The 14858-nt window shown below is 54.5% G+C and overlaps 1 protein-coding gene across 12 annotated transcripts in view; it reads left to right on the forward strand.

The window, feature by feature from the left end:
- Positions 1 to 14858, forward strand: part of ARHGEF2 (Rho/Rac guanine nucleotide exchange factor 2) — a 37831-nt gene that overhangs the window by 7076 nt on the left and 15897 nt on the right. For 2 of the 12 annotated variants that reach the window (XM_080647500.1, XM_080647505.1), the window contains exons 1-2: positions 13118 to 13246; positions 13437 to 13581. In XM_080647500.1, coding sequence (XP_080503626.1) covers positions 13208 to 13246; positions 13437 to 13581 — 184 coding nt within the window. In that variant the 5' untranslated portion in view covers positions 13118 to 13207. Of the gene's footprint in view, positions 1 to 629; positions 856 to 1017; positions 1112 to 5753; positions 5957 to 6165; positions 6240 to 10964; positions 11092 to 11124; positions 11228 to 13117; positions 13247 to 13436; positions 13582 to 14858 lie in introns of those variants that run through there. The other 10 variants (XM_080647501.1, XM_080647494.1, XM_080647496.1 and 7 more) reach the window with 10 other exon arrangements.

The raw sequence follows: 14858 nt of genomic DNA on the forward strand, positions 1-14858 counted from the left end.
CACAAAATACCACGGCCTGGGCGAGTCTATTTTGAAGAAGTGGTGTTAGAAGAAGTTTAAGTTTTTTTTTTTTTTTTTTAATATATTTTATTGATTTTTTACAGAGAGGGAGAGAGAGAGAGAGTTAGAAACATCGACCAGTTGCCTCCTGCACACCCCCCACTGGGGATGTGCCCGCAACCAAGGCACATGCCCCCGACCGGAATTGAACCCGGGACCCCTCAGTCCGCAGGCCGACGCTCTATCCACTGAGCCAAACCGGCCTCGGCAGAAGTTTAAGTTTAAAAAATTTGGCTCCAAAAGAAATTTCAATCGTTGTACTGTTGATATTTGGCTCTGTTGACTAATGAGTTTGCCGACCACTGAACTATGTCAATAAGCATGCAAAATCAGCACCTGTTTATTGGGCTCCTGCAGCTGAAGCCTGATTGGAGTGGGTCAGCCCTCTAAGACACTGCGGGTGTGAGAGCTAGTAATGGGCCCTTTAAGATGTCAGGCTGATTTGCGGTCCGAAAATCTCTAGCTGACACATCCTCCTGGCTCTGGCTTTGGGATTAGCTCATGGGATGGGGCTGATGAAATCCCAGGAAATTCAGTCCTTATTGGCTTTAGGCCCAGAGGCCCTTTCCAAACAGCAGAGGGGGTCCTACACAGGGCTCTTGTTTTAGGAGGGGAAAATGCCATCCCTGAGAGCTCCCACCCCATACCGCTTCCGCTGGGAGCAGCATGAGAGAGAAGATTGGGCCTGGATGAAGGAGGGGGGGTGTCTGCATTTATCTGGGAGGAGCCTGGAGTTTTCCTCATAAATAGAGGGGCCTGGAAAACTAGCCCTTCACATCCAGGAAGTCCTAGGAGGTGGGGGTGGGGAGTATCATTCCTCTGAGTCCTTCCTTTACCTTCCCCACCCTTTTTCTGAGCCTTTCCCCTCATATCTCCACTTCCTTTCTCCTTATCATGGCACCCCCCTCCACCATCTCTCTGGGAGTATCTTTTCACCTCTTTCTTCTCTTTCTGCAGCTGTAGCCAACTAGAACGGGGTTCGGACACCTGGGTAGGCTCCTCCCTGCGACGAACCTTCAGCTTCCTCTTGGGCATGACCGGCAAGGCCAAGGTAAGAGTCAGCTGGGGAAGTAGACGGCCTGGGACCCACTGCCCCTCCAGCTCCCTTCCTCCCCACCCCTGGGAGACAGAGACTCGGGGCAATGTTCAAGTTTTAAGGGAACACATTCTATCTCTCCCAGCCTTCCTCCTATATTCCAGTAGATCGCCTTTCCTGTTTTCCCCGTGGCTGCAGCTTAGCAGCCAGCTGTGGACAGCTGGAAGAGACAGCCAAGAGCCTCAGCAGCTGCAGGGTGGACTAGCCCTCCTTTTCTTTAGGCCTCACATAGCTAAGAGGTGGGCAGCAGAAACCATAACCATTGGGCATAATAATAATAGTTACAGCAACACTCTACTTCATTTTTTAAAATATATTTTTATTGATTTCAGAGAGGAAGGGAGAGGGAGAGAGAGATAGAAACATCAATGATGAGAGAGAATCATTGATTAGCTGTTTCCTGCACACCCCTGCACTGGGGATCGAGCCTGCAATCCCGGTATGTGCCCTTGAGCAGAATCGAACCCAGGACCCTTCAGTCCGAGGCTGATGCTCTATCCACTGAGCCAAACCAGCTAGGTCTACTCGTTACTTCTTCATGGAGTATTAGCATTTATGAAATGTTTTAAAATTCATAATTTTATAGGTGGATATGGCAGCAGCAGGAGCTGAAATTAGACTACAGGCAAAGAGGCAGCCAGGACGGTAGATGATATGGAAGGATGTGCACATTGTCCATGGAAGGCCTTGTGCAGGTCCAGCCCTGGGCAGGGGAAGGCACATTGCTCTCTTTCTTATTACCAACCTCTGGGCTCTGGTGAAACGGGGAGCTCTGCCTGCTGCTGGAATTCGTATCCACTTCCTTCATTCTCAGGCCACCCCCCTTTTCTTCTGGTGGCCTCCCCAATTATATATGTACTTTCCAACCGAAGGTGGCTCCTGAGCATTGAGAGACACCCCAGAGCGGTCATCACCTATAAACTTGGAAGAGTCATAGGAGTCTCACCTAGGAAGGCTGTCCAGGCTCCTTCTGGCCCCACCCACAGCCTTTTAGCCAAGATTCCCCTTCCTCTGGGTGGACAGGGAAGACAGAGACAAAGCCAGGTTGTTAGCACCTTCTCACTACAGGCCAAAGTGGGGAGTTGAGGCTTGAGACCAAGTAATCTGAGAAGGGGCGTGGGGGGATCCTACAGCTGGGGGTAGGGGAGGGAGGCAGGGCAGTGAGGCCTGTCCTCTCCATGGGGGAGCAGAGCTCTTTAAGGAACAAAGCAAACATGAGGCCTTGGGTCTGAGTCCCATTTCCCACAGGCTCTCTGGCTCAGTTCAGGGTGTTAGGGTCTGCTGGCAGAATCACCCTCTTTTCCTGCAGTTATTTGTCCACTCTTGACCTAGCAGTTTGGTGACGGGTTGAGTAACCCAGTGAAGGGGAATGTGGGCAGAGACTTTGGAGTCCAGACAGGCAGCAGGAAAGCACCAGAGTACATGAGGACATTGTCCCATGTGGCCTTTCCTCACCGCGGCCTCTGGTCCTGTGGTCCTGTTTCCCTCTCTGTCATCTGGTCCATTTTCCTTCCACCCTCATAAATGTGTGTGTCTGCTTCACCGAATCTCTTCTTCCCCTTCCTCCCAGCTCAGGATAAGGGGCTGTAAGCAGGTAAACATCAGGGGAGGGGCTGGAGAGAAGCTCAGTCAAGCAGTGAGAGAAGGAAGTGGCTTATTCCTTCCTACTTGACTAGCATTGTAGGCTGACAAAAGGCTTTTCCAGAGGTCAACTTATTTAATTCTTATAACATCCTGGGAAAGATAAATATTTTAATCTCCATTTCTCAGGCAAGATAACTTAGAGCCTAAATTGCCTCTGCTTGTCAGTACAGCTAACGTAACAGTTTATCCCCTCTTTTTCCTTCTTCTGCCGTCTTCTGATGGATGGCCACTGGAGTCAATTATGTCTTAATCATCCCTCCCAGAATGCACGGTCCAGAGTAATAATAAGAAAAGCAAGCCGAAACCGGTTTGGCTCAGTGGATAGAGCGTCGGCCTGCGGACTGAAGGGTCCTGGGTTCGATGCCGGTCAGGGGCATGTACCTTGGTTGCCGGCACATCCCCGGTGGGAGGTGTGCAGGAGGCAGCTGATCGATGTTTCTCTCTCATCGATGTTTCTGGCTCTCTATCCCTCTCCCTTCCTCTCTGTGAAATATCAATAAAATATATTTAAAAAAAAAAAAAAGAAAGAAAAGCAAGCTTCCGCCCTAACCGGTTTGGCTCAGTGGATAGAGCGTTGGCCTGCGGACTGAAGGGTCCCAGGTTCGATTCCAGTCAAGGGCATGTACCTTGGTTGTGGGCACATCTCCAGTGGGAGGTGTGCAGGAGGCAGCTGATTGATATTTCTCTCTCATCGATGTTTCTAACCCTCTATCCCTCTCCCTTCCTCTCTGTAAAAATCAATAAAATATATTAAAAAAAAAAAAAAGAAAGAAAGAAAGAAAGAAAAGCAAGCTTCCCCCTGGGCACTGGAGTGCTTGGGCCCAGGTATCCCTGTGGCTCCATCTGTTCACTTCCTGGCCATGACTCGGACTCTAACAACCAGGTTCTTCCCTAGATGGTCTTCCCACCCATGAAATGTGGGGGCACACCTGTTAGGTTAAATGAGCTAAAGAAGATAGTGGCCACTTTTATTTTTATTTATTTATTTATTTATTTATTTATTAATATATTTTATTGATTTTCTCACAGAGAGGAAGGGAGAAGGATGGAGAGTTTGAAACATTGATGAGAGAGAAACATCGATCAGCTGCCTCCTGCACACCCCCTCCTGGGGATGTGCCCGCAACCAAGGTACATGCTCTTGACCGGAATCGAACCTGGGACCCTTGAGTCCACAGGCCAACGTTCTATCCACTGAGCCAAACCGGTTATGGCTTATTTATTTATTTGTAAAATATTTTTTCTTGATTTTAGAGATGAAGGGAGAGGGTGAAAGAGATAGAAACATCAATGATGAGAGAAAAATCATTGATCGGCTGCCTCTTACCCTCCACATTGAGGATCAAGCCTGCAGCCCAGGCATGTGCCCTGACCGGGAATGGAACGTGATCTCCTGGTTCATAGGCTGATGTTCAACCACTGAGCCATGACGACTGGGCTAAACTTAGCACATTCTTCAGCCTTGGCTGCCCACTGGGGTGGGGGTAAGTGAAGCTGGGGTTCTGAGCCTGGGAGCCTCTGGACTACTGATTTAGGGGAGTTCCTAGGACCTTTCAGGAGGTCTCCCCTGCAAGTGCACTCCTGGAGGAATCAGCTTCTCTCATGGCCCTGGAGAAGTCCTTTCTGCTTTCTATTCAGTCTAGAACAGGCATGGTTCCTTCCTCTCCTGTTTTCTGGTCTTTGCTATATAAGGATCCTAACAGGGGAATGGGTGAGGAAGGAGGTGAAGGAGTTGCTAGGCAGGAGGGGAAGCAGAGGCGCACAGTGGGGGTGGTGCTGTGGGTGAGGAGCCCAACCATCTCAGCCAGTGGTGAGGCAGTGGAGCCCGAAATAGTGGCAGAAGCTGAAATTGGCACCTACAAGAGTGCTGAGTTGGACTTGAAACCTGCAGCTGCCCTACTGCCCAGCCAGCAAGGCCAGGGAGCCGCTAATCTGGGTTGGCCTTCCTCCCTCCTTCCCCCACACCTTTTGGGACTAGAATTGCTCAGGACTCTGCAAACAGGGGATGCTCTGTCCCAGGGCAACCCATGCTTCTGGTTTCTCCAGAGAGGTGGGAGACCCTAGGAGGCAGAAATGAGCTGCAACGTGAGTGGGTGTAGCTAGCGAGTGCGGGAGGAACTTTCCCAGGAGCAGGAAGCTCACCAAAGGTGGAGGGTGCCTCAAGGGCTGGTGCCCCTCCCCCCTTCTTGTGGCGAGACTGGCCATACCCCAGCTGCCCCTGACTGGCGCAAGCTGGTTTCTGGTCTTCTGGTTCTGGCCTAACTGGCAACAGTGAGAACTAGACACAAGGAAGGACTTCCTTAGCTTCTGAGCTTTCAGGTAGTGAATTCCTCTCCACCCTCAAGTATTTGGCAGGGGCGGAGGTACGAGGGGAGGTGAATGGACCCAGTGGGTCAGGAAGGCCGCAGAGGGGTGGAGCTTGCAGAAGAATGCTCCCCTCTCCCCTCTGTCCTCCGGAGGTGAATCGTCTCCTTCACGCCCTCTAAACACCCAGCCTCCAGTTCCCCTTGGACTTCCCCGCCCTCTCTCCACCCCGACACCCAATTGTCAGGGAGTCTGTCATCTCCGGCCTGTTTGCTTTGAAGGGCCGAGGGCCGGGGAGGGACTGGTGGCCGGTTCCCTGGGGATCTGGGGACCCTCAGGCCTGGGGTCTCTGAGCCCTGCAGCCCGGGAGGATGGAGGATGGAGGACGGAGGGAGGACCTGGGCTGGGACTGGGCTGCGGGGTGGGCAGGGGCGGCTTTTTGGAAGACGACAGCTCAGAGGCGGACCTCTGGGGCTAGAGGACGTTCCCGGCGCTGGAGGGGACCCTCAACTTGTCGGTGGAAACCCGCTCCCTTCTCTGAGCTGCCCCAGCCGAGACCCAGCAGTTGGTGCTGGGGGCACCCGCCCTGCTCTGCCCCGCCTCCCCCTTCCTGCGCCTGGGCGGGGGGTGGAGACTCTGGTTTGAGGAACTGGCGCCGGTGCTGCGAGGGGAGTCCGACTTCCTGTCCCCAGAGCTACGCGTGCGGGGCAGCCCGTCCCCCTCCACCCCCACAATAGCTGGACGCCTGGGCCCCAAAGTGTCCCTCGGGCGCCCCCTCATCGGGGGATTATGTCTCGGATCGAATCCCTCACGCGGGCGCGTATCGACCGGAGCAAAGAGCTGGCGAGCAAGGTGGGCTTTGCGACCCCTCCCCTCCACCCCTGTCCTCAGGGCACCCTCCAACCCCCGCCCCGTCTTCCCTTACCGAAATCGGGGGAGCATCCCCCCCCCCCCCCGGGCAGGGGGCGGGCTGGGTGGGTGGGGACTGGGTAATTGGGGAGGGGGTGGGGGCAGGAGACAGACCTCGCTCCACCTCCACCTCCACGCTGGGGTCTGGGGAGAGCGCGGACCTGTGTCGGTGGCCTCGGATCCAGCGGACCGGGTGTTTGGGGCCTCCCGAAAGAAAGTTATTCGGGTAAGGGACAGAGCTGGAGGAGGGTGTGTATCAGGGTGGGGGTGGCGAGAGCTCGGTGGTACCCCCTCCGCCTGGCTCCCACCGCCGTCGCTCGGCGTCCCCACACCCCGCAGTCGCGGGCTTGGTTGTTCCCCCTTTGTCCCGCCATCCGGCAGAGGGGGCGGGAAGGAGTGGGAGGGGGTAGTTTCCCGGCTTCCTCCCACCGTCACCTCTAACGCCACCCTCCTAGACAAAAGTCAGCTCCCCCTCGCAAATGGACTTTCCAGCTGTGATTCAGTTCTCTCTGCTGGGAGGGTGGCTGGGGTCAGGGGCGGCGTATTTCCCCCTAGCGGTCTCGCTCAGGTGAAGGGAGCAGAGGTCTTTGTGTAGCTGGGATCCTTTCCTCCATCCTTAGGGGCCCTGAGCACCCCTGTTCCCGCAGGGTCCCCTATCCCTGTCTGCCCCACCAGCTTCCAAACTCCTTGTTCTCACAAACCTGGAACCCTTACACTGACCCGCTGGGCACTGCGCCCCCTTTGTCCCTCTCCCCCTCTCCCAGCTCCCTTACTTCTTCGTCTGGGGATGTTTACCAAGCATTTAAAGCGTCTGGGTGTGTAATTATCCTCTCTCCCACCTCCATCATGAGCTCTTGGCCACTCCTTTCCAAGTATCCTTTATCCCTGTCTTTGTACCCAGGCCCACTCCCAAAGGCCATGACCTCTGCACAGCCAGACCCCAGGAAGTGATGAAGCTGACTCGTAGATGAATAAGTGAGAGCTAGGAGGAAGGGGGTGCATGCAGTCAGCACCTCCCAGCCACGCAGGGTACCTACACGGGAGCCCTTCTCAGAGAGGCCAGGATGCAGCCCATAACTGGTTTAATCTTTGGCTTCTCTCTCACCCCAGGACCCCAGTGCCCTGCCCCTGGCTCCCACCCTATGCTGATCATCCCCCCACCCCCTCTTCAGGCAAGGAAGCCGTACCCTTCGGGAGCCGGGAGCCGCAAGGACGGTGGGAACCCACCCACTCCTAGCTCCTCCCTGCCTACCTGTCTGGAGGCTAAGTTGGGCAAGATTCCACCCTGGAACGTTTCCTTAGCGGGTTGGGATAAGAGTCTGCTAACAGGAAAACAACGGGAGTAGGGCTTAAGACAAACTGAGGGCTGGGAGAGGTGGCTGAAGTGCGGTGAACGGTGGGGCGGCCTGTGCCAGGCCAGGCCCCTGCTCTGAAAGTCTGTGTTTATTTTTCAACCGTTTTAGCTGAGACCCTGGAGTAGAGCCAAGGGGGGGTGGAGAGCTTTTTGAAACCACGGAAATTTGGTTCCACCCTAAAAAGGAAAGCCATGGGGGAGAGGGGGTACAGAGAGGGCTTCTGGGAGGATAGATACTGGGGGTCCTCTTTCCATTATTGGGAGGCGCTGGGGGGCAGATACCTGGCCCTCACGCGGGCTGTTTGTTGGTTGGAGGGTGGGGAGGGGGACCTGGGAACCTAGACGCTCGGCTCTTTCTATCCTGGGGTGGCCGTGGTGGGGGGTGTTGGGAATCTGGCTGGACAGTGGGGTGTGGGGGTCTGAGGGGGTAGATTTTTGAGGGCAAAGAGGCCACTGGAACTTGTCAGTTTGGGCTGGTCGGAAGAGGAGGGCCACCTCCGGAAAGCTGTGGTTACAGAAGGGGGGAGTTGGTTCTTAGCCAACAAACCCTGGATCCCCTCTCCCCCCCCTCCCCCAAGCACGCCAGCTGTCTCTTTTCTTTTTATACTGTGGTGGGAAGTAGAGAGGGGCCTGTGGAAATGAAATTATTTGAGGAAGATGGTCTCTCCTGCTACCCATTTGGGGAATAGCTCAAAGCTAAGCCCTGACCCTCACCTCCGCCCCATTCCTTTCCTTGCTCCCCAGGACCTCGTGGTAGGAGAAATTTAAGTCAAACCTGCCCTTTTTACTTCTCATTCTCACAGTCTTTCTGTGTGGCTTCCCCTCCCCATGCTTCTTTTTTTTCTTTCCAGTCCATTTTTATTCTTTCAGGCTGTCTTCAGCCCTCCACCCCCTCAATTCTCTCTGCTCTACTTCCTACCTCCACAGGCCCCAAACCCAGAGGTCTCCTTTCTCACTTTAGTGCCCCCTTCCTTTTCTCCTCCCCCAAACCCTAACCTTTATACCTGCACGCCTCTCAGAACAAAGGGTCTTTTCCTGCTTAGGAGCTAGCAAAGGGTCTTTTCCTGCTTAGGGTCCAGAGATCCAGGGATGGGTGTGGAGCCGGGAGGGGGTCTCCTTGGAATCTCTAGGACCCCAGCATTGGAGTGTGGCAGGCAGGTGGAGTGGGGAAAAAGAAGAAAGGCTGTTTCTTTGTCCTGAATAATGGAGAGGTGGCTGGCTTTGTGTGCTGGAGTGGAGCCGCAGAGGAAGGCTGGGTGAGCCCAGGATGGGGCTGAGAGGGGTGGCAGTTTGGGGGAATGTTGAAGAGTTGGGGATCCCCAGGAGGCGGAAGCTTTGGGGGGCATAGGAAAAGATTCTAGGTTAGGGAAAGAGCTGAGGGGGAGGGGGAGGGGAGGAGGGGGGAAGGGAGCGGGAAGCTTAGGGAAGTCACAGGACAGCAGGGGAGTTGGATGAGCCTAGAGTAGAATCTGCTGGGGCTGACCAAGGGGTTTAAAGAGGGCTCTCTCTGATCTCAGTCCCTCTGGCTCTCCTGGATCCCTGACCTTGGAATCAGGGAAGGGTCAGATCAGAACGTATGAGTCCCATGCATGTACGTGGCCTGTATTGGGGTATATGTATGTATCTGTCTGTCTGTCTATCCCCAGATGCTCTGGTTTATTGCTTTGAATGGTGGTCACCAAAGTAGGAGGCTCGTGCTCTGGACTTGAGGAAGCTTTTCTGTTCTTAGCTTCAGTCTCTGGTTTGAAGTGTTGTCCAGGAGCTTGTGTGAGCAGATTGGTTGGGGTTCCTGGGGCTGATAAGAGAAACGACTGAGAGGAGCTGGCTAGACCTTTCTGGGTTTGTTTATATCTCCTTGGGGGAGGGGGCCTGCAGGCAGCAGCTGCCCCCTCCCAGCTCCACCAGCCTGCCCTGTGCCAGGAGGGCAGGGAGTCCTGGCACAGCTATTGTTCGCTTCACAAATGCCCGTCTGTCTGCATCACTCCCCCTCCCTCTGCTGGTTTCTCTCTGACCCGACAGGTGTGGCCGGGTAGGGGGCAGGCGGGGGTCCAGGATGTCTGGGTCTCAGGGTCCCTAGCTTGATTTTATTCCCGATGACCCTTAGCACCCCTCTTTTGCTTCACCAGTGTGCCCACCCCAACTGTCCAGTGTTTCATCCTCATTCATCAAGCAAGCATTTATTAAGTGCCTTTGTGTACTCAGTGATATCTCTTTGTGCTATGTGCCTGGCTTTGGCGTTAGTATTTCCGTTAGCTGCCTTCTCCTCGGCCTCCTTTATCTTGTCCCTGGAAAGTCATAAAGGGACAGAGCCTGGCTGAGACCATCCCAAACTCTCTTCTCAGTCCCATGGCCAGGAACCCCCTGTCTCATTTCCCAACCCTAGAGCTCATTCCCATGACTCACTGCCCTTCACAACCTATGACTCTGCACCCTTGCCGGCTAGGGGTCGAACCACAGATGACTCCAATCCCAGTGGAATCCTCCAGGGTCACCATACGGCGGGTCTGGACAGAGGCCTCACCATCTTGGGGAAGGGGCTGCTGCCAGTTGCAGCTGGAGCAGAGGTGGTTGAGTGCCACGTGACTCCCCCAGAGCTCTTGGTTTGGATGTACCCGATGGAGGAGCAAGGACAGCTGAGAGCTTAGGCTTTGCCTTGGAGAGGCTCCAGCCAGCCCCTGTTGCCCGCTGGGAGCACAGGAAGCCAAGGTCCAGGCTTTGACATTGCCTTGTCCTTCATGGATGTTACTGTTTTCCTCTTCTCTCAGCCTGGGAGACAGAGTCAGAGAAGTGGGAAGACAGCTGCTGCCTTTGAGTTTTTGGGCAACCAGCCACAGTGCCCTCTGCTATTCACCTCGTCTTTTCTCCCCCGCAAAGTGACCAAGTCCTGGGATGACAATGAAGGAAGAGTTGGGTTGGCCTTCTGGGCTCTAGGTCTAAGTTTAAAGGAAATAAGAGGAGAGAAGAGCTGGGAACCCTCCAGGAAGAAAGAAAAGGAGAGATAAGGAGAGGAGACTGGAGGCTTTGAACCTCTGATAAGGAATGAAGGCCCCTAGAGCAGGGGTGAGGGTGTTGCTGGCACCCTTTGTCTTGGTGTCCATCCGTCCGTCTATCCTTCCTTTCTTTCCTTCTTTCCTTGCTTCCTTCTTTCCAAACATGTATTGAGTGCCTGTTGTATACCAGCCATTGTGTTGGGTGCTTTATTCACTTTATCCTTGATGTAGCAGTGGTGTAGATGAAGGCTGTGTAGCAAGAAAGACTTCACGTGTGGGTTTATGAGAAAGAATGACTCTAGATACGGGGCAGCAGAGCACTGAATCAAGCAGGAATGGTCTCTGAGTGTTGGTGGTGGGTGTTGTAGATTATGGAGGAATGGGCCCTTTTCTTGGTGGACAGAATGGGGTGTGGAGGTGAAGGGCTGCCTGTTGGGGGGTGGGTAAATGGGAGACCAATGTGATTATCATAAGAATACCTGGAAAAGAGTAGGACAAAGAACCAAACAAACCATTCACTCCTCTCTGGAGCAGGCACCCCTGGTGAGCAGGCCCTGTGTCCTCCTATCCCCACCAGCCTAAGCCCTGGGGCGGGCAGAGTCTGCCTCCAAGACAATAGCGCTAGGCAGTGCCAGGGCCGCTTGCTGCTGGGCAGTGCCCATGTTGGGATGTGCTGTTGCTGTGGCTGCTGCCCGCTGCTGGCCCACCTAGAGAGGGGGTCACTTGGAGAGAGGGTGAGTATTGGGAAGTCAAGAAGGAAGCCTGGGCACAGAATACCTGGGTTGTCTATGGGGCAATGATGCCAGAGAGGGTGGGTCACTAGAGACCCCATTCTCTGGCAGCCCCAGTCCTCTCCCTCCTCCTTCCCAGGTGAGTGCTCCTGAAGGCATAAGAGTGGAAGACACTCTGGTGAGGGGAGGGAGAGTGGTAGCATCATTAGGGCAGATCTGTACCATTGCCTGTTCTGGAATTGACTTGATTTAGACATGTTGCTCTTTTTAATATGATTATTACATTAATATTCATTTTTTGCTTGCTTTTATGAAAAGTATTTCAATTACAATTGACATTCAATATTGTTTGCTTGCTTTTAAGTCAAACATAGTAAGTCCTCAGACTTTTTATTTGTGTCATAGAGAAGCCTGGGAGGGCAGGAAAGGAGGAGAGAACAGAGTGTATGACAGTGAGAAAGATATTTGGACTTGGCCTTTGAGGTCCTATAAGGTTGTTATTCAGAGCAGGATTTTATCTTCCATAGAGCAGGCAGATGGAGGTTAGACCAAAGGAAGAATTTTCTAGTGGTCCCGGTAGGTGGGTACCAGAATAAAGAAAGGGAGGCCTGGAACATTGGAGCTAGAGTTAGAGCTGAGACCCTGGCCTAGGTGGAGGAGGAGGAGGTGAGGGGTGGCCAAGGCCAGTGGAGGAGAAGCCAGGATAAGAGGGAGAAGGCAGAAGTGGAAGAGGAGGGGCGGGTGGGGCATGGGATGGAAAGGAGACCAGGAGACAGGAAGAGAAAAAAGAGGAGGAGAGGAAAGGAGCAAAGAAAAATGGAAGATCTGGGTAGGAAGTGACCTTAAGACCTCTGGTCTCTGCCCATCAGACAAACCTGGAGCTCTGAAGGGAGGCAGGAGAAAGAAGGATCCGGGCCACCAGGAAGTCTGGAGACATGCTAGGGCATTGTGGCCCAGTGCCCTCTGGCCCCTGTGGTGTTGACTCAGCCCATCCACACTTCCCTTTTCTACCCTAAGCACCAGATCTGCGTCTCTGCCCTTCCCCCACCGCTTAACTGCTAGTGTGGCAGGAGCTGGGAGTGTTTGGACTCAGGCTCAGGCCTAAGGTCCAGACTGAGGGCTCTCCCCTGAGCTCTAATTCTCTGTCCCAGGGCCCCCCACCCCCACCCCCACTGTCCAACTTGGGGCTCATACCCTCAGCTTCAGCAAATGATCCACTAGGTTCTGAGGGGCTAGGAAGCAGAGAGTGGTCCTAACTCCTGTTCCTGCTCTCCTTCCTCCGAGAGTGGCTGCTGCAGAAGGCCCTGGAGCAGGCGGGAAGGATGGTATCCCATCTCCTCACCTTCTCAGGCTTTCAGGAAGCTCAGTGGCTTGAGGGGTCAGAAAAGGGGTTCAGAGGTCAGAGGGGAGTGGGAGGAGAGAGCAGAGATGGGAACAGCCAGCCTCTGAGGTTTTGAGGGAGGGCTCGCAGTGTGCCCCATCTCAGAGCCGGAAGAACTGATGTTACAGCTGGAGGATGGAGGGTAGATGTCAGAAGGAACTTCCTAGGATAGGAGAGACTAATTGGGTGAGGAGGAATAGAGGGAGCCATCCTAGGTTTTGGAGGGTTGTATGAGAAGGATAAAAGTTAGACTGCAGGAGAGACTTCCTGCCAGGAATGACACCTAGCCAGCCGAGTTTCCTTCCTTAGAGCTAGAGGAGGAGTGACCCAAGGCCAAAACCAGGCTCCTCCTACCTCGGGGTTAGCCTACGGGCCCAGTGTATTTGGCTGAGTGTGTGTGGAAGAGTCAGAGGTTTGGGACCCTGACTCTGGGTTGGGGGTGGCAGTGGAGGCATTCTGCCCCCTTCAGCCAATCTAATAAGGGGATTCTCCTCCCCCCCCCCCCCCAACTGTGACTGCCACAGAGACAGTGACTCCAACACTGGTTGTCATGGTTATAAGAGGAGCTAACTCCCATAGATCTGAAAGCGCTGGTGAGCTGGCATCCTCTGCTTCGCCTGCTCTCCCCTCCTCTCTGCGCATATTCCTCTGGCACAGAGAAGAGAGCTCAGCAGCTTGGGGGCGAGCAGAGCTAGGGCTGGAAGGTAGAGTGAGGACGCCAAGGTCTAGACCAGGGAGATGAGTGGCAACCGGAGGCAGCCGAGCCGCAGAGGCCAGGTAGGTCAGGGCCAGCTAGGTCCCCGGGGCTGGGCTGGCCATTCCTAGAGAGCTGCAGAGGCTCTGCTCTAGGCGGTGGTGTCTTTCCGGCATCCCTAGGCAGGACTCCTCCCTGGCCTGTCTCTCTGGACTCGGCCGGCTCTCTGGCGTTTTCCAGCCTCCCTTAGTGTTTCTCTCCCTCCTTCCACAGACCCGGGAAAAGGAGAAGATGAAGGAAGCCAAGGATGCTCGCTATACCAACGGGCACCTCTTCACCACCATCTCCGTTTCGGGCATGACCATGTGCTATGCCTGTAACAAGAGCATCACGGCCAAGGAGGCCCTCATCTGCCCAAGTAAGTTGGACCCTGAATGTCACTCTGACTCGCATCTTTCCACCTGTCCTTTCTGCTCTGGATCCATCGGGGTCACTCTCCACACAGAGCCCCAGCTGGGTCCAAATGCCAGGGCCAGATCCTTGGTCCCTTGCTCCTTTTCCTCCCACCGAGGGGTGGTGGCAGTCGGACTATGGCACAAGCAGGACTCTCTGGGAACGTGGGGGAGGGGGGACGAGGATGGCTCCCAGTGCAGCTGTCGTCCTCTGGGTGTCCCCGGCTCCCTGAACAGCTGGGGAACTGATTGGAGAAGGAGCAGGAATGCATGTGAGGGCAGGTGGGGGCAGGCGAGGGGAGCTTGGTGGCAAGCTACTGAACTTGCAGCTGGCTCTGCCTATCTTCTGGGCAGAACTGGACGTTCAGGACTCCGGGGGCCCCTTGCCACTCCCTTTCTATCGACTGTGGGTGGGGCCTGAAATCTCTGCAGCTTGAAGCAGAAGATGGGCTTAGGACCCTCTGTCTCACATTCTGGTCTGACTGACTGCACGGTGGCAAGAGGGCACACAGCAAGGATGTGTGTGTTTTGGGGGGTGAGGGTGAGAAGTCCTGACTTCCACCTGCATCTGAAGGTAGCCCTGTATTTAGGAAGTATAACTCTTCCTTCTCCAAAATGCCTATGCAGAGGGCTCCTGCCTTGTTCCACCCCCCCACCCCCAATTTATGGCAAAAAGCTGCTTGTGATCAGAGCAGGCCTGAGGTATTGGGACCTGCTGCTGGTTAGTGGGACAACGGCTGTAGCCCTAAATCTCTCAGGAACTGGGGAAGGAACCCCAGAAAGGACCACTGTTTCCTCGATGCTCTACTTTGAGTTATGAGGATGAGGAGGGAACCCCAATCTAAATTCCTCTAAAGACCTGACAAAATTCCCAATCCAGAGCTTGTTGCTAGGGGAACTGGTGAGGCGGGCAGCCTGCAAGTGCTATTTTGAGAGCAGGTGGAAAGCGGAGGTTCGCTCCAGAGACACTGGGTGCTAGGGATATAGGAGAAGGGAGCTCCTGGAGGGTGGGGGCAGCCCCTGCCCCCACTTCTGTCTGCCCCCCTGCACCACCCTGCTTGCCTTGTATTTGTGGAAGTGAGCGTGGTGCTGGGTATTGTCTGAAGGAGTTAGCAGAATTTCCGGTGTTGTTAGATGGAGGAGGGGAAGCTGGAGAGGAACAGGGGCTGAGGGCATGTCAGGGGAAAGGGACAGCCAGTGGTTCCAGTGCTCGGCTTGGCTGTTCTCCTTTCCTCTCCTCTCC

Source organism: Plecotus auritus, assembly GCF_963455305.1.
Source record: "Plecotus auritus genome assembly, chromosome: 12".
Taxonomy (NCBI): Eukaryota; Metazoa; Chordata; class Mammalia; order Chiroptera; family Vespertilionidae; genus Plecotus; species Plecotus auritus.